The sequence below is a fragment of the Garra rufa genome, chromosome 25 (genome assembly GCF_049309525.1).
Source record: "Garra rufa chromosome 25, GarRuf1.0, whole genome shotgun sequence".
NCBI classification, from domain to species: domain Eukaryota; kingdom Metazoa; phylum Chordata; class Actinopteri; order Cypriniformes; family Cyprinidae; genus Garra; species Garra rufa.
The window spans coordinates 9,659,627-9,678,723 of record NC_133385.1 but is presented as its reverse complement, the minus strand read 5'-3'; the positions used below and the strand labels follow the sequence as shown (position 1 = coordinate 9,678,723).

General features: G+C 32.9%; 1 protein-coding gene across 2 annotated transcripts; it reads left to right on the top strand.

Moving 5' to 3' along the window:
• The first annotated feature begins 489 nt into the window (after nucleotides 1-489).
• rbpms2a (RNA binding protein, mRNA processing factor 2a) lies at nucleotides 490-18,068 on the top strand. Of its 2 annotated transcripts, none has more exons than XM_073831965.1 (8): nucleotides 490-766; nucleotides 5,219-5,296; nucleotides 5,370-5,408; nucleotides 6,664-6,726; nucleotides 7,026-7,176; nucleotides 11,755-11,903; nucleotides 17,201-17,273; nucleotides 17,363-18,068. In XM_073831965.1, exons 1-7 carry the CDS (start codon nucleotides 713-715, stop codon nucleotides 17,264-17,266), a joined length of 600 nt encoding a protein of 199 aa, XP_073688066.1. In that variant the 5' UTR covers nucleotides 490-712; the 3' UTR covers nucleotides 17,267-17,273; nucleotides 17,363-18,068. The 2 variants fall into 2 exon arrangements, with proteins under 2 accessions (XP_073688066.1, XP_073688065.1); XM_073831964.1 differs by having other exon boundaries at nucleotides 11,755-11,918.
• Nucleotides 18,069-19,097: the final 1,029 nt, after the last annotated feature.

The following is a 19,097-nucleotide window of genomic DNA, read 5'->3' as shown; positions in this document are numbered from 1 at the left end:
TGACATTGGAAGCTCTTAAAAGCGTGAAATTGGCTGTTTTTGATATTCGCCAGGGGAGTGTTTGGGCCTGTTTTCTGGTGACATTAGTATATTAACTTGGAAGCTCCAGATTGTGTAGTCACATGACAATGCCTCAAGTTATTAGCCCAAAACAGCCCAGCTTGGGATGAATAGTAGACATTGGTAAACATTCTCTAGTTATTACAGACCTCCCTAGTTTCAGACACAGCCATTATGTAGGCAGGGTTAGATATAGAGGCAGGCATGGATGCAAAGGAGGGGTTAGATATGGTGATGATGATGGTGGTGGTAAAGTGGGCCGGGCCTCGCGCAGCTGAGTCCCATCTGAAGCTCGGGTGCGCGCATTTACCATGATTGATCCGCTAATAGGACAGAAGAGCAGACGCACAACTTCAGCTTTAAATCTACCCACGGTTCCTCTTTCCTCCTTTCTTTCCACTTCAACTCAAACGAGCTTGATGTGAGCGAGGGGGGAAAAAACTCCAAAAATCACCTCCTTTCCCTTCTGTCACCCTCACAGAGCACCTCTCACCTTTACTTTCGGATTGTGGCTTTAACTCACGGCTTCACTGGGCACAAAACGACACGAGATTCTCTTCTGCAACTTTAACGCACACCAGGGACAAAATCACCGACAGGGAAACTGAGTTTTTTATTTTTCTTTGGCACAAAGAAGCGTTAAAGTTACACAATGAGTCTGAAGTCAGATTCAGAGACGAACACCAGTGTTTCATTAGAGGAGGAGGTAAGAGAAATAAACTCTTTTGGTAAACATAAACTTCATTTAGTGAAGTTCAAGTCTCTGCCGACGGATGACTGACTGTGGAAAACTGTTTTGGTCGCGTTTAAAGCGTTTCGGACGCGTTTGAGGAAAAGCGTTTGCTTGAGAGGAATGTGGAGTCTGTTGATGATTAATCTTAAAGTTGGCATTGAAATATGAGACTCACCTGATGAGACACACACTCTTGTGTGACTGTGGATAAAGTTTAAAGCCAGATTTAACAAGCAAACACTTCAGTGGCTGTTCTTTCGACGTTTTTCTGTTTCTGTCAAGTTTTCCCCGTCATTCTCATGGTTTCGTTAAAGACGCGCAAACAGTGACGCACTGAACGTCGGTCTGCGAGAAATAATGTTTAAAAGAATACTTTTTTTCGATTTCAGTTCTTTTAATTTTTAATGTGGGTGAAAAGCATTGTTGGCGTTTTGGGGTTTAGGTTAATATTTTTAACATGTTCTAAACCGTAATTTCTGTCCTTTTTATAAGTTTGTTCACAGTATAGATGTCTCATATGACTTCCAATGGAGGTGGTTTATTTTTCATTTGGCCTTTTCAGTTAAACTTAGTACTATTTGTAGTCAATTGAGTGAAGTAAATGAGTGAATCTACATTGAAACCTTGCTTATTGTACAGTATATGTGACCCAGGACCACAAAACTAGTCAAGTGTCTATTTATTTTTTATTTATTTTTAATTGAGATTTATACACTTGAAAGCTAAATAAGCTTTCCATTGATGCATGGTTTGTTAGGATAGGACACCTATTTGAAAATCTGGAATCTGAGAGTGCAAAAAATCTAAATATTGAGAAACTTACCTTTAAAGTTGTCCGTATGAAGTTCTTAGCAGTGCATATTACTAATCAAAAATAAAGTTTTGATAAACGGTGCCGTTCAAAAGTTTGGGGTCAGTAAGACTTGTAATAGTCTTTAAAGAAGTCTCTTATGCTCATCAAGGCTGCATTTATTTGGTTAAAAATACAAAAAAAAAACAGTAATATTGCAAAATGTTTTTACAATATAAAATGTGTTTTTTTTAATTTAACATACTTTAAAATAAAATTTATTCCTGTGATGAAAAGCTGAATTTTTTCAGCTGTTACTCCAGTCTTAAGTGTCACATGATCCTTCAGAAATCATTCTAATATGCTGATTTATTAGAATGATCAATGTTGGATAATGTCAACCGTACAGTGTTTATTCAAAATATAATTTTTTTTATAGCAATGTAAATTATTTATGAACTTTTAATAAACTTTTAACTTATTACATCCTTGGTGAATAAAAGTATTAAATTCTTAAAAAAAAAAAAACGATAAAAATGTACTGACCCCAACCTTTTGAACAGTAGTGTATTTACAGTAGGAACTTTACAAAATATCTTTATGGAAGTTTGGAACATTATCTTTACTTGGACAACAAAACCAGATATCCTAATGATTTTTGGAAAACAATTATTTTTTTTATTTTTATTTTTTTAACTCAATTTTGACCCATACAATGTATTTTTGGCTATTGCTAAAGTTTTTATATATTTATGGTAGGAAATGCACAAAATATCCTCACTGAACATGGTCTTTACTTAACATCCCAATGATGTTTTTTTGAATAAAATTGAGAATTTTAACCCATACAACATATTGGCATTTGCTACAAATGTACCCGTGCTACTTGCGACTGGTTTTGGTCCTAGGTCACGTATAAAGTTTTTATTTTTAGCAACATTCTACACGTTTCTACGTTCTGTGTAGATGTCACCTCTGACCTCTTGGAGAGGCATTTCCTGCAGTTCACTGTATTATTTTACTAGCTTAATACCATACAAGGCAGTTTACAAACACTCCCTGTCAGAAACGAATCTGTCTTGAGCAGGTTTTATTTGTCTTAAAGTTAGTGAGGATCTGTCTTAATAGTTGAGTTGGACTCTGGTTGAGTGTTTGGGGTGGGAGTTGTGTCCTGTCATTGTTATGGGTCAGAGCGTTTATTTGGGATTGTTCATTGTGTTCAACCTGCAATAACTAGGACAGGGGTTTCCTCCCTCTGTGCCTCGAACCGGTCGCTCACATCCCTATACGTGCCCTTTGTTTCTGTTCTGTGAAACCGCCATCCCATTTTTTAGACCGCCGACAGAATCGACTGTTTATTTGGGTTATTAAGTGGCACATTGTCCATTAATTGTGTTTGGAGTGTTTATTCCTTTTTGATTAAATTCCTGTTGTTTATTTACCCTCTCAGCTGCTGGCAGTGCTCGAGCTCTGCACCAGTGTTTCATGTTTCAGGAACATTGAGGATAATCAAAGTTCTTCTGAGGGGTTTTAAACTGACATGAGTCTGAACTCCGCGATTGCCGTCCCCTGCAGCCATTCGGCTGCTCGCTCCTCTGAGCCGCTCAGGAAATGACGGCTTTCCAGTGGCTGATGTATTGGTGGAAATAATGTGTAGAAATCTAAGTGATAGACGTTTGTTCAGTTGTACACTCTGGGGATTGGCTGTTTTAGCACTTCAATGACCAGGCACACTGTTTTTAGGTTTTTATTGGTGGTACCATGTGTTATGTACCGTGGTGTTCAATCGTTACCATATTCTTGTACCGTGGCATTTGATACTTTGAAGAATACCAAAGTATAAAAGTAGTACATGTCCATATCATTGTTTTATTTAACAGGACAAGCACCATGATAATACAAAGGTTTTTGGCCTTGTTTTGATGTTTTTGTCAGCACAGAATTAAAAAGATGACTCTTTCTTAACAAGCTATTATTATTATTATTATTATTATTATTATTATTGTTGCTTTTTGATAACTAAAATTACTAATTTGATTTCACTGGCAATCTGCACTTGAAATTGTTTTTGTGTATGCTGCTTTTCTAAATCTACAGGATAAATTTATTATTATTATTATTATTATTATTATTTATTTATGACTAAAAGTGCTGTTTCACCTACAATCTGCTCTGAAAAAAATACTTTTTAGTATTATTGGTTTTTGATAACTAAGAAAAAAGTGGGGGAAATCTGCAGTCAAAATTTATTATTGTTGTTTTTGTTGTGTATGCTACTTTTCTAACTCTTCAGGATAAATTACATTTAATAATAATAAATTATTTATTATTATTATTATTATTATTATTATTATTATTATTATTATTATTATTATTTAAATAACTAAGAAAAAAGTATTGTTTCACTGACAACCTGCTCTGAAAATTTATTATTATTAATATTTTTTATTGTTTTTAATGACTAAGAAAATGTATTTAATTGTAAATCTGCACTGAAAAGCATGTTTTTCATAATAATAATAATAATAATAATAATAATAATAATTACTATTATTTTTATTTATTTAATGCATGCTCTTCTAACTCTACAATATAAATGACCAATTGATTAATCCTCACCAAGATAAATTAATACTTTATATTAATATTTTTTTTTTTTACATTTTAACTCGAATACAGGACAAAGTGCTGTACTTTACTGAGAATTTACATAGAAAATAATAGGAGTTATGTAATTATGCAGGATAAAAGTCCAAACAATGTAGATAATTGTTAATATCAATGCAAAAAAAACATTGACTTTTTTTCATGAGATTAATCAAACTAGACTATTTCGGATTACGGTTGTTCACCTCTGAAGTGTTTGGAGAATGTGATGGGTCAGGCAAAGATGAAGTTCTCTCTCTCCTTCTCTCTCTCTCTCTCTCTCTCTCTCCCCTCTTTTCCGTAAAAGGTCATTAGCACACTGTGTCCTTCCTCCAGTCTTTCTCCTCTCCCCTCTCGATCTGTATAGAGTTGCTACATCTGTTTTTAAATGCTCGCTGCTTTTCGAGTAACTCTAGAATCTGTGATACTTAGTCCTAATTTGTTAGATAAAATGTGTTTTAGGAGTTCCAAGGTTGAGTGCCGGTTTGCTGTGCTCATACTTCAATGATTGTGTGTTTTGTTTTGTTTTTCTTTATTTGATCGCCCTTTGCTCTCTCTCTGTTCACTGTAATATCATTTGATCCATCCTGTTAATTTGTCAAGTTAAATTAGATTTTCTACCTTCCACTCACATTGGAGCAACAATGCTGTCCGTGCCCTGCAGAGGTTTCTGCATCCATGCTTAGGGTCACACACACCTGATCACCACGCACACACTTCTGCTCACTAAACTAACACAGTCTCATGATTTTTTGATCTGAACACATTCAGTCTCCAATAGCACATTCTGCAGACAAACGGGGAGACTCTGACACAATAGGAAGGGACAGAGACGATCAAAGGTAGTTCTAAATCGTTCCTATTTTTCTCCTTTTTAGGTGCACATTTATAAGAGCATACGTAGCACTCATAGGTCAGAGGTCACTGCATTTGTTGGCATCTGTCTGTTGTTTGTGTGCTGATGTCATTTAGGCATTTCCCTGTTCTAGGTACGAACGCTATTCGTCAGCGGCCTGCCTGTCGACATCAAACCACGTGAGCTTTACCTGCTGTTCAGACCCTTCAAGGTAAGAGACATCAAGCAAAAGAAGAAGAAAAAATTTCTTCAGGTTAGTTTAATTTGTCCTTTTTGTTTAACAGGGATATGAAGGATCTCTCATAAAACTGACCTCAAAACAGGTAAGGTTGAATTATTTGTAATAATAATAATAATAAGCTATTATTTCTCATTTAATTATAAATAATATGCATGTACATAATAATAATATTATTTTTATGTACATGCCTACTATTTATAATTAAATGAGAAATAATAGCTCATTATTATTATTATTATTATTAATTTTATTATTAATAAAAATGCATGCATGCTATTGTTATTAAATTAATAATGGTATTATTATTATTATTATTATTATTATTATTATTATTATTATTATTATTATTATTATTAAGCTATTATTTCTCATTTAATTATAAATGGTATGCATGTACATAATATTATTATTTTTATGTACATGCATACTATTTATAATTAAATGAGAAATAATAGCTTATTATTATTATTATTATTATTATTATTATTATTATTATTATTAATAAAAATGCATGCATGCTATTATTTGTTGTTGTTGTTGTTGTTATTATTGTTATTGTTATTATTATTATTATTATTATTATTATTATTATTATTATTATTAGCCTTTTCCTTTTACATGAAGAAATTGAGAACATTAAAAGCTGTTCTATATTACATGTGATATGTGACAAAGAACCTTGAACCTTTATATAAAGAAATGTAAAATATGGTTTTCATATCGTTATGTAGGTTCAAGTGTGTGTGTGTTTTTTTTTGTTTTTTTTTTTGTTGGACACCAAGGGACAGAAAAAAAAGAGCAAACAATTGCCCATTTATATATAAAAAAAAAAACACTGCTGAACTTTGGGGGGAAAAAAGAAACTATTATGGGGTAGGTTACTCTTAAGAAAAATCTTGGTCCAAAAAATACATTTTAATTAATTTAATATTAAGGTTAATCAATATAAATTGTAATAAAAATATGTAGACTTGGTTTCAAAGACTAAGCCAGGATTAGGCCATAGTTCACATCTTTAACATTACTAGTGTGCATCTTGAGACCAAATAAAAGCACTAATATAATCTTAAAATCAGTCACTGCTAAAAAAAAAAAAAATTTTTTTTTTTTTTAGTTGAAACGGATCAGACAGCTTAAGCCTTATCTGTGAAACCGGGGGATGATGTTTAATAAATTTGTTTAATTTTGGGGTGAAATTCTTAACATTTTGAGTTTTTTTTTTATTTATTTATTTATTTATTTTTTCTGGTTTTGTCTTGATTGGGCAAACCTACCTTTTGTCTCTACATCTGTCTATGTGTGTATTTGTCCATCTGATGTTTCTTTCCGTTCCCTAGCCTGTGGGGTTTGTCACATTTGACAGCCGGTCCGGGGCTGAAGCGGCCAAGAATGCATTGAACGTAAGTAACCACTGGTCCGTCAGTAAGCTGAAGTGATGGCAACTTTTAATTATTTATAAGTCTGTCTACGCTTTATGTCCTCCCAAACTTCGCTCTTAAAAGTCTGACTCAGATGCTGCTCTCCTCTCAACGGGGGGGAAATTTCACTTGGTCCTTAAAAGTTCCATGACGTCACTGGTTTCCAGCTGGACATAGAATACTTCAGGGCACTTGTGCTGCTGTTCTGTTTATGGACCTGTTGATTGATTTTGTGCATTTATGAAGAATAGTACTCGGTTGAAAAAGTCATCTATTCTCAGGGTATCCGCTTTGACCCAGAGAGCCCTCAAACGCTGCGTCTGGAGTTCGCTAAAGCCAACACAAAGATGGCGAAGAGTAAACTGATGGCCACGCCAAACCCTTCCAACCTGCACCCAGCTCTGGGTGCGCACTTCATCGCTCGAGACCCATGTAAGTAAGACCCTCGGCCCATCGGAGTACATTTGCAATGAATCACTCACAAACGTCAATATGCTTTTTAGGGTGCGTTTGCACAACAGTACACTGTTTACGTTCAAACTTAGAATCTTGCATAAAACCATTTGCAAATAAGCCCCGATTTCATTCGAGCCAGAGAGAAAAAAAAATCACTTCCTGATAAACTGACATTAAATATCACTAAGAAAAGTAGGGTAAGCTATTTAATATAATAATTTTCATTTATAATAAATTACTTGCGCCTCTGAGTGAGCAGATGAAACGCAAATGCAGGAGTGTACGACAGTTCTGGGAGGCAATTATACAAACTTTTTACGCCAGATTTTGCTTGAGCATTTCAAAATGACCAAAACATTTCAGATGCTGTGTCAAGATCGGTTTGCTGGTTAGTCAGGTTGTGCTGTCCTGTAGCGCAAAGTCATATGACTTCTTTTTTTGACGCACATGGAAAAATGTTTTTGGTAAATGTGTTTCCAACTCCCATTACTCTCACTAGCTCTTTCACTCACGTCAAAACCACATCAAGCAAGCATAAAAACTATTTTTTATTATTATTATTATTATTATTATTATAATTTTTTTTTCAGAAATTTGGTGTTTCCATCCTCATTTCAGATGTGATACTTTAAAATGCACATAAAAACGGGGTGATGGAAACATAGCCATGATTTTCAGCCAAAAGCAGTAAACTTTATGAATGCTTTTTCACAAAAAAGTGTTTACTTCAGAATGCACATTAGAAAAATAGGGTGATTGAAACATTAGCTACTGTTTTCAACTAAAAGCAGAGGGCTTTATGCGTTTTGGTTGTGCATTTACACAATGATGCTGTTTTGGGAGCCAGAAAATGCAAACTTTTGAAAATCAATTCAGTTTTTGAAGACTTGTCAACTACCTGTAAACTACAAAAATGCAAATTTGTAAGAACGGCAGCTATGTATCAATCACCCTGTTTTTATGCGCAGAGCGAACAGACAAAGCCAATGCGGTTGTTGCTTTCGGAGGTGAATGCCTGCTGTTTGGGAACACAGTTCTGAAAGACAATTATACAGAAATACTTTGACGACGGACTTTGCTCAGGCATTTTAGAATGACCATAACATTTCAGGCGCTGTGCAACAAGATCGGTCTGCTGGTTAGGCAAGTAATGCCCATAGCACCAAGTCACAACTTTTTTTGATGTGCATGGAGAAATTACTTTAACTGTTTCAATCTCCATTATTTGCATTAATTTTTTCGTGCAAGTCAAAAACCAAGTGTGTAAAAAAAAAAAAAAGTGAATTTAAGGGATTTTCTTTTGAAAATTAGTGTTTCCACCATTTGCTTTTAATGCGTTACTTCAAAATGCGCAAAATTAACAGGGTGATGGAAACATGCCTACTCTTTTTCAACTAAAAGCAGAAAACGTTATGCATTTTGGTGGTTTATTTACACAACATTGCTGTTATGGGGGCCTGAAAATGTAAATTTTTGAAAATGAAATTGAGTTTTTGAAGACTGTTATCACCTCCCTGTAAATGGTAGCATGTTTCCATCAGCCTGTTTTAATGCGCTTTTGAAGTATCACATAAGAAACGAGTGATGGAAAAAAGTTCATGGGAGTAATTTGAGAAACACATTTGCTAAATAAATTCCTCCATGTGCATCAAAGTCATGTGACTTTTGTGCAATGGGATGCCATAACCTCACTGCGTTACACAACTGTCTTCAACGACTGCGTTCCCAAACGGCAGCATTAACCTCTAAAAGCAATGACCCTAGTATTTAATGTTTCGTAATTTATTATATGAGAATTATTCTATTCAGTGGCTTCTCCTACTTTCATCGTGATATTTAGCCAGTTTAGCTCATTTGATGGAAACAGTGCTTTTTTGCAAGCGTTTTGTGCAATATTCCATTATTGGTTAAATTTGCAGTGTATTGTTCAGTCTATAAAGTTGAGGTCAAAAGCTTACATAGAATCTGCAAAATGTTAATTTTCCTAAAATAAGAGGGATCATACAAAACCCATACAAGGGATCATACAAAACTGTATCTACAGCTGTTTTTATTTTTTTTATTTTTTATTTTTTTTGTGATAGTAGTTCATGAGTCCCTTGTTTGTTCTGAATAGTTAAACTGACTGCTGTTCTTCAGAAAAATCCTTCAGGTCCCACAAATTCTTTCATTTCTCTGCATTTTTGTGTGTTTAAACCCTTTCCAACAATGACTATATGATTTTTGAGATCCTCCTTTTCACACTGAGGACAATTGTGGAACTCTCATGCAACCGTTACAGAAGGTTCAAACACTCACTGATGGTTCAGATGGAAAACTATGCATTAACAGCAGAGGGGTGAAAACTTTTTGAATTGTTCATCAGGGTCAAATCAACTTAGATACATGTAAGTATCTTCTGTAGTTTCTGAAGGAGTTCAAAATGAAGAAATATATTTAGGCAAAAAAAGAAGTTCATATCTTTATTGAAAAGTTTACACCCCCAGCTCTTAATGCATTGTGTTTCCTTCTGGAGCATCAGTGAGCATTTTAACCTTCTGTAATGGTTGCATATGAGTCCCGCAGTTGTCCTCGGTGTGTACTACTAAAAAAAAAACAAAAAAACATGCATTTTGTATGATCTCCTGTTGTATGTTTTGGTAAAAATTTAAATTGGTTAACTTTTGACCTCAACTTTGTGCGCAGATGTGTAGTGTTTCTTTATCAATCACCAACTACTGGCCTGACAAGCATAATGTAGCGTTTTTAGTAGTTTTCGAAGATCTGTGTGAAAAGGATTGTTACTATGTTGTCTGTACACAAGACCTTTCAAAAATGCAAAGGTGAATGTATTAAAACAAATCTCTCAGATTAAGAAAAGCTACATGTTTGCAATTTTATTTTATAATGTTTTTTGTAATTGTCTGCTTACCAAAGATGCATTTATTTAATCAAATACAGTAAAAACTGCAGTATTGTGGAATATTTTTCAATTTTTAAAAAAAAGTAATGTAATGTAACCTATTCCTGTGTTAAGTTTAATTTTCAGCATGTCCTCATGCCGTTCCAAACCTGTAAGACATTTATTCATTTTCAGAACACAAATTGAAGTATTTATAGTCCATGTAACATCAGTGGCACAACCTTAATTTTACGAAGTCATGGTACTCTTGATAATGGCGGCAGACCAGCAGAAGTTATTTTTGTGTTCTTTGCACACAAAATATTCTCATAGCCTTGTATAATTATTAGGGCCGGGACTCGATTAAAAATTTTAATCTAATTAATTAGAGGCTTTGTAATTAATTAATCGAAATTAATCGCATTTTAATCGCATGTAAATATTTGACCTGAGAACAGTGAGAATTAAGATTTTTACATGGATTTTTAGTATACCATTGAATAATGACTGAATACATAAGCTTAAGCAACAAAATATTGTTTATTTTTGTTCAACCAAGTCCAACAGACCAGTACAATATTGCCATTAAAAGTGTAGCAAGAGGCTCGTTCTTTAACGAGTCTTTCATTCCGAGAACTCTGCTCTTGTGTTTGCTTAATTATGCATTTAAACTTTAATGACCAAACCTATCATTATAAATGTTGCTGCACATGGAATATAACGCGGATAACATTTAAAAAATAGTTTTTATCAGGTTACACACTGATTATTTATCACTCAAACCCCTTTCTCTACCTGTCCGTTGGTCGCGTATATCCTCCATGTTTGTAGTTTTTTTAACACTTTTTATGCGTGTTTGTAGTTCTAATCGAATCCTCGTTTACGGCGCAGTGTGTTGCGGGCAATATAAGCAGTTAAGAGTGTGCATTGATCGTTAAGTAGTAGACCATCCGGGAATCTTTGGAATACTTTTTAAACATACTACGATTTGGGACATACAATACTATTTAGGACGGACGTCTTTGGCTTGTCTGAACGCTAGTTTGTGCTCCAGTATAATCGGTCCGCCGAATCTCATCTAGTGAGAAACGTTCCGCGGTGCAAAACGTATTGCGATTAAAATGCGTTAAATTTTAACGCGTTATTTTTGTGTAATTAATTAATCTAAATTAACGCGTTAAAGTCCCGGCCCTAATAATTATGTTTGAACTACTGATGTCACATGGATTATTTTATCGATGTCCTTACTACCTTTCTGGGTCTTGAACATGTCAGTTGCATTGCTGTCTATGCAGAGTCAGAAGGATCTCGGATTTCATCAAAAATATCTAAATTTGTGTTCTGAAGGTGAACGGTCTTACGGGTTTGGAACGACATGAGGGTGAGTAATGACAGAATTTTCATTTTGTCTTTAATGAATTTTGCAACATCAAAACTGTTATTGAACTGAGTTGAATCAACATTGATTTCCATTTTTATAGCTGAATTGAAGTAGTTTCATAACTTGAATCAGTTCAGTTTATTAACTTTAGTTTACGACACTGAACTAACCTGAGCTAAATAATGATACTACTATCTTTATAGAGATGTATTACGGCAGAATTTAAGTGGCGATTCAGTTTCCTAGGGTTTGGTTCCACATCTGATGTCTAGATATGTTTGTGATTCTGTAGATGACCTGACTGGGGCAGCACTGATCCCCGCGTCTCCTGAGGCATGGGCTCCGTATCCTCTCTACACCACTGAACTGACCCCAGGCCTGCCTCACGCCGCCTTCACTTACCCCGCCGCCGCTGCTGCCGCCGCCGCCCTGCACGCCCAGGTGAGGGACCAACCGGTGTGTTCCCCTCTTTTCTTTCACTCCATCACTGTGTGTGTCTCTCTGCTTTTGGCTGTTTTTCTGTCTAGTGTGACGTTGCTATCGCTCAGTGAATATTATTTGTGTTCGTTTGATGCTGGAAATCCTTGTTACTGTGGAACTGAATCCCAGTCTGCGTTTTTAAAAGTACATGCTGTGTGAATTTGTAATGTTTACTTTTAGATGAATTATTTTGCTTCACGTAAAGGATTGTAGGTGAAGCCCAAGTTTATATGTGACCCTGGACCACAAAACCAGTGTTTGTTAGCACAGTTATATTTGTAGCAATGGCCAACAGTACATTGTATGGGTCAATTTTTCTTTTATGATAAATCATTAGGATGTTAAGTAAAGATCATGTTCCATGAAGAGATTTTGTAAGTTTCCTACTGTAAATTAATTTTTGATTGGTAATATGCATTACTAAGAACTTAGATTTTCTCTATGTAGGGATGTTTTTTTTTTTTTTTTTTTTTTTCTCTCCCTTTCTTTATGGTTTTGTGGTCCTGGGTCATAAATACCACTTAAGACATTTGTAAGTTGTTAGATCTAAAGCCCAAATTTTTAGATTGTACTTTTTATTTATTTGTTTTATTCATTCATTAATTTTTTTTTTTCTTGTATTTGTTTTTATTTTGTTTGTTTTATTCTCTTGTTTTCAGCTATTAAAATCTTTATTTTGATCACCTTTTGTTTATTTTAAATGGATTTTTTTTTTTTAATTTAACATTTAATTTTAGTTTTTTTTTTTTTTTTTTTTTTTTTTTGCGTTTTAGATGTTTAATTGTAACTTAGGTTTATTAAATCTTATTTTTAGATATGTTTCTATTGAATATTTTATTTTCTCTTTGTCTTTATTTTAAATGTTGTGACGTTTATTTGATATTTTTAATGTATAATTTTGAAAATCTGTTAACTTTTTAATTTTGTTTATTGAATGTCTTTTAGATATTTTTGTCTTTAGTGCATTTTAATTATATTTTACTTTTCAAATTTGTTTTAGATGTTCAATTTTGAATTTTTAATCTTTATTGTATCTTATTTTTAGATCTATTAATCTTGTTTTGTTTTTTTTCTTTTAAATTTTTTATATTTTAGATTTTTCAAATTTGTTTTAGATGTTCTATTTTTTTATTTATTTTACTTTTTATTGTATCTCTTATTTTTAGATGTTAATCTTTATTTGGAGTCTCCCTTTTATTTTGTTTCATTTAGATTTAATTTTTAATTGATTTTCATTTTAAATCGGTTTAATCTATTTATAATTTTATTTTGAAGAATTCTTTATACAAATACAAAAAATTGAATGTTTTGCACTGCATTGTTCGATAAGCAATTCCATATCGCAAGTTTGGCATTTACTGCACTATGAGAAAAATAACGTTGGCTTTCATTTCAGTGGCATGTAGTTTAGTCTGCTAACTTTTCCCATAATGCCCCTGACTCACGCTCGGGTGGAAACTGACCGTAGGTCAACATGATGCGGCTGAACCAGATGAGGTGTCAGAGGTCCACTCTGAATATGACAGGTCTGATTACCCAGAATCCCTCAGAACAGCATTCCTAGGCCTGTTAGCGTTGCTAAGAGATCACATCAGAGAAAAGCTGTTTTTAATTGCGTCTCAGGTTGGATTATGACTGAGTCGTTGAGTGAATCTGTGCAGAGGGAGGTGCCGGTTAAATTTTAGCCAAAAAAACAGTGTGTGTGAGCGATTTTATGATCCATTAAAAGCAGCACATGTTAAAATTCTCCCCCACAAATGCTTTGCATTCTAGTTTTAAATGGGTAAAAATTCATTTTAAAGTGTTTTATGCTCCTCAGGTGAAAGTTTATTGTAAATCTTGCATTGTTCACGTCGGTTTAATGAAATGTGATTGGTTTTGAAGACTCTATGCTGACAGATCAAGTTTATTGATTGGATGGCTAGACTTTGTAGTTGTCATGGCAACACAGTGAGAGCTAAAGGTCATGGATGAAGAGGTTTACTTCAGTCTCTTGAGCCGGACTGTATGCTCACAGGTTCATTAAGCCTTAAATTGAGCTTGTTTGTAATTCTAAGGGTAAGAGAAGTTTATTTGTAATTTTAGTGTTTAAGATCTGTTCCAAGAAAATCTTTTACAGTGACGTTTGGAATAACTGGTTAAGGTTGTGTGTTTTGTCAGGATCTCAAAGGGGTTGTAAAAGGTTTCGTCCACTGGGCGAGAAAGAGAGTGAGTGCTAATGGATCCACACTAGTAACACATTTTCTTCCCAATGTCACTCTGAGGCTCTTCAGGGAGTTCAGCGATCATCTTGTATTTTCCAGAGTGCATGGATTTTTTTTTTTTTTTTTTTTTTTTATGATCAATAATAAAAATAATAATAATAAAAAATATTTTATCAGGCTCCTATGTGTATAAACATTTTATTTATATTTGAGTATTTTAAAATATAATCATTGTGATTTTATAAAAAATAAATTGTGGCGATGAAATTATTTATAAACATGGTTTTATATAACTTTTTATTCATTATAAATTTGTTGTGAAAAAAATGATTAAAGTAGTAGTTTTATGTGTATATAGAGAGAATTTATTATAGTAAAATATATTATATAATACAGTATAATATACATGCACACACTTTTTTTATTTGTTGTAGTTTTTTTTATTAATGTGCCTATAAACAATTTTATATAAACACTTATATTAAATTTGTTATATTAATAATGTTGTGCCTATAAACAAAGACTTCATACATGTACATAATTTGTGTGCCTATAAACATTTTATATAAACCAGATTTTATATAGTGCATATAGATTCATATTTTATAAATATAATTGTTTAAAATGTTAATATACATTTTTGCGCACTTTTACCTTAAATGTATAATTTGCCTACATTTTGTGTGTATATAATAAACTAATACTTTTTACAAAATATACACTTATGTACAAAACAAAATACTAAAAAATAGCAAAAAATTGTGTGATAGTTGGTACTGGTTGTTTGTTTCAGATTTACATAAACATTTTATATGGTGTGTATATACACAGTCTGCTTAATTTATATAAAATTGTGCAAAACTACATTTAAAATTTCCCCCCTCTTTATCAAATCACATTGTAGTCAATAAATGGTAGAAATGACTTTTTGCAAATATTGTTACATAAAATAAATGTTAAATCGTTTTGAATATTATGTTTGTTTTGGAGTTTTAATGTACCAAAATAATCCTGTAATAGCCGTCCAGCATGATTTAGCTAAAGGAAAATAGAAGTGTAATTCCTTTGGCATGTTTGCATGTAGCCGAGATGACGCAACTAAGTCTGCAGTCAAACTGCTGGAAGAAAGAGCTCTTGGCTTTCTCTTACTCCACCTTCTCCAGACCTGACTAGCACACACCTGCTGAGGGAGATCTCAGCTGTGGAGAGTGTGTCTGTGTGCCGCTGGTTAAACCGCCCGATGTCTCGTAAAGCACGTGGGAAGCTCGGAGTAAGTCTGCGAAGGGCCGAAACGGACGTGCCAGGCTGATTGTTGTCGTTCTCTTGCCCTTGGCTGGGGAAGTGGGTGTTTTGGCGTGGTTTGGGAAGGCAGGACGGGAAAGGAGTTAATGTCATCTTGCTGAAAGATGTTTATAGATGAGCTGATAAGAGTTTCCTGCTCAGTCAGGGAGTTCATGCTTGCGTCAGGTCATTAGCACAGCTCAAAATTGCTTGACTATGGAGTGGGTTGAAGAAATTCCTCTCTTTCTAGTTCTTTCTTTTTGTTTGTGTGTTATTGCCCTCTACCGTTTTGACGCTTTCTACACAGCCTTGAAGGTGTGCGAGTGGTTCTCTGGACAGCAGCTTTGGTTCAGCAAGAGATTTTAGTTGACTGTGATTCTTTTGGGAGATTTAAATTGTTTTTGTGTTTGTTTGTTTGTTTGTTTTAGTTTTAATACGAAATGTAAGCATTATTATTATTATTATTATTATAATTATATATTTTTTTTTATACTGTAAATATAGTATAATTTAAAATAGAATAAACATTTTGTGAATATTTTATATAAAACCAAAATGTAATTCTTAATTTTAAAAGCATATTTCCTTTTTTTTTTTTTATAAATGGTGTTTATTGATGTTTTGAAGTCTGTTCTTTATGCAAATATAAAATGATGATAATGATGATAATAATGATAATAATAATAATGATGATAATAATAATGATAATAATGAATCTTTTGAATAAATGCTTTTTATTTTAAGTGTGTAATGCATAAAAATCATAAAACAAAAAAAATGCTAATGTTAAAATGTATTCATTTCATAAAACGTTTATCATAAACAAATTTGATGCTTAAATTATGCATTACATTTAATATAACATTTTTAATAATAATAATAATGATGATGATGATGATGAATCTTTTGAATAAATACTTTTTATTTTAAGTGTAATGCATAATTTTAACATTAGCATTTTTTTGTTTTATGATTTTTTTTTAATGTATTCATTTCATAAAACATTTATCTATAAACAATTTGATGCTTAAATTATGCATTACATTTAATAACATTTTTTTAATAATAATAATAATAATAATAATAATTTAAACTTAACACTTAAAATAAAACTTCTACAATAATAATAATAATAATAATAATAATAATACAAACTAGTTTAATCTAAAAACATTTGTTTTAATGTATTATTATTATTATTATTATTATTAATAATAATAATACATTAAAACAAATGTTTTTAGATTAAACTAGTTTTTATTATTATTATTATTATAGAAGTGTTATTAAAGAAGTGTTAAGTCAGTTATGCAAATGTGAAACTTGTTTTTATAAATTAAAAATGTTGTTGTAAATTTAAACTTTTTTTTGTAGTTATTAAATGTTTTAAATGCAATGCATAATTTAAACAAATCGCTATTTTTATTTTTTTTATTATACGTTTTATTTTAATTGGTTTTCTTTGTTTTTGAATACATTTTTTATATTTGCATAAATAAATGGATTTAAAATGTTTTTATAAATTTAAAATATTTATTATTAAATGTTTCATTAAATCTAGTTTATGCAAATAAACTAATGCATTTGTTAATCATTTGTTTAACAAAGTAAATTTACATTTTAATATTTTCATAAAGCCTTGTCAAATTAAGGTATTAAAGTATTAAGGTAGTTTAACTATAATAAACAATATAAACATTTTTAAGGGTGTGTGTGTTTTTTGTTTCTTTCTTGGTCTGTTATTGTAATTTTTCTTGTTGATCTTGTCTGTAGATGCGCTGGTATCCTTCTCCCTCTGAAAGTTCTCAACCGGGGTGGAAGTCACGCCAGTTCTGTTAAACAATCAGTGAGTATAGTTTACTTACCTCCTGCATTCGCTCACTTGACTCTGATTGTAGATGACTGCAAACTGATGCTCTGTTCTCATCTCAACAGATGCCATTCCACACCAGACGTTTAGTTTTTGTTTCTCCCTCCTGTTTAAATGAAGGACAACCGGGGCTCAGCATTTAATTTAATCAGGTTTATTTAACGGACAATCTAAGCATGAAGGATCGTTTTCCTGGAGGAAGTCTTCTACAAAGCACTCTGAGATGCTGAGGACTCTGACAAACCTAAACGGTACTGTCTCCATTTCAAAAGCTGCGCTTGACGAGCCAATCACGCGCAGGCGTTCAACATGTGTAGCTGCTCTGGTAGATGTTTGTCTCCGAGGTCGTCATTCTGCATGCGATATGGCATGAGTTTTAGAATCCAAACCTTTTCTTTTCCGTCCCAGCCAACCCTGAATGTTTTCGTCCAGTTTCTTTTCCACAGACAAGAAGTTTGAGTTCTTTTTTTTTTTCGCAATCCAATCTCTGTGTACTTTTGTTTTCTAAGTTGAAGAACTGATGACATATGCACTGGGTATTTGTTTGTGTTTGTGATCTTGACGTGAACCGAGCGGATTCGAGTTCTTGTCTCCTCCAGACCTTCGTTGCATCTTCCTCCACCCTGAAATCACCAAACCTCCGCTATCTGTGTCTGCTTGGAGAATATTTGAACAAAAAAAAAGAAATGTACAAGTATTTTTGTACATTTGTGTAATGAATATTTATGCATTTTTGTTTTGTGCAATTAAATAAGTATATATGTATGAGCAGTTTAGTGTTCCCTTGTGTTATTTTTGGTGTTTTAGTTGGTTGTTAATTCAGTCTATAACCTGTTTGAAGTAAATAAGTGCAATTCTTGATTTTTTTCGTATTTCTTTTTTGTTTTTTTGCTCTGTTACATACTGAAGTTTCCAGACTGTGGCAGTACTGCGAGTTTAACAGACTGCTTACATGAGATTGCTGTATTATAATATAAAAAATTTTCAGAATGTGAAACTGGAGAATAAAAGGGAATCTGAGGATGTTGAGTGTTTTGAGTGGCTTCTTCTAATTCACTTGAGTTTTCAGTTAAAAGAATGGTTTAAAAAAAATTGTAGCTTTTGCTGCTTTTTTTTTTTGATGGAAATGTACTTTAAGGCCATCCAAGATTTTGATGTTTGTTTCTTTATGGGAAGAGAGTTGAAGAAATGTAGCATTACATCACTTGTTCACCAATGTATTCTCTGCAGTGAATGGGTGCCATCAGAACAAGAGTCTAAACTGCTGATAAGAACATCATTATCTGCACTACTTTAGTCCATCAATTCATATCTTGAAGCGAGTCCATTTTGCAAGTTACCTTGCCTGAATCTGGAGAGAAATATGCACCGATCAAGTGCTGTTTACAAGTTTTAGGTGTTATCCTATGAAATTGTCACTACTGACACATTCATAACCGAAACTCCACCAAATGTTGTGGTCATGACTGTGACATCTTCAGTAGTGACAAATTGGCGCTTCGTAACTTCGACTTTTTTTTTTTTTTTTTTTTTTTTTTTTTTTTTGCTGTTAATTCATAAAATTGCTACTGTAACAGTCACGACAAACATTTGGAGTTTTTTTTTTTTTTTTTTTTTGTTATCCTATAAAATTGTCACTACCGTAACAGTCATGACTAAAACGTGGTTCAGCTTCAATAGTGACATTTGTGTTGAAGTTTTGGTAGTGAGATCTTTGGGCTTTTTTTTTTTTTTTTTTGGGGAGGTTTTATGCTATAATATTGTCACTGCCGTAACAGTCACAACTGAAAAATTCGGTAA

What these genes read in the sequence shown, in the direction of transcription:
- rbpms2a (XM_073831964.1), top strand. Translation starts at nt 713, where the DNA reads ATGAGTCTGAAGTCAGATTCAGAGACGAACACCAGTGTTTCATTAGAG. An exon ending in TAAAACTGACCTCAAAACAG is followed by an intron (nt 5,409 to 6,663) that starts GTAAGGTTGAAT and finishes TCCGTTCCCTAG; the next exon opens with CCTGTGGGGTTTGTCACATT. An exon ending in CTTCATCGCTCGAGACCCAT is followed by an intron (nt 7,177 to 11,754) that starts GTAAGTAAGACC and finishes GTGATTCTGTAG; the next exon opens with ATGACCTGACTGGGGCAGCA.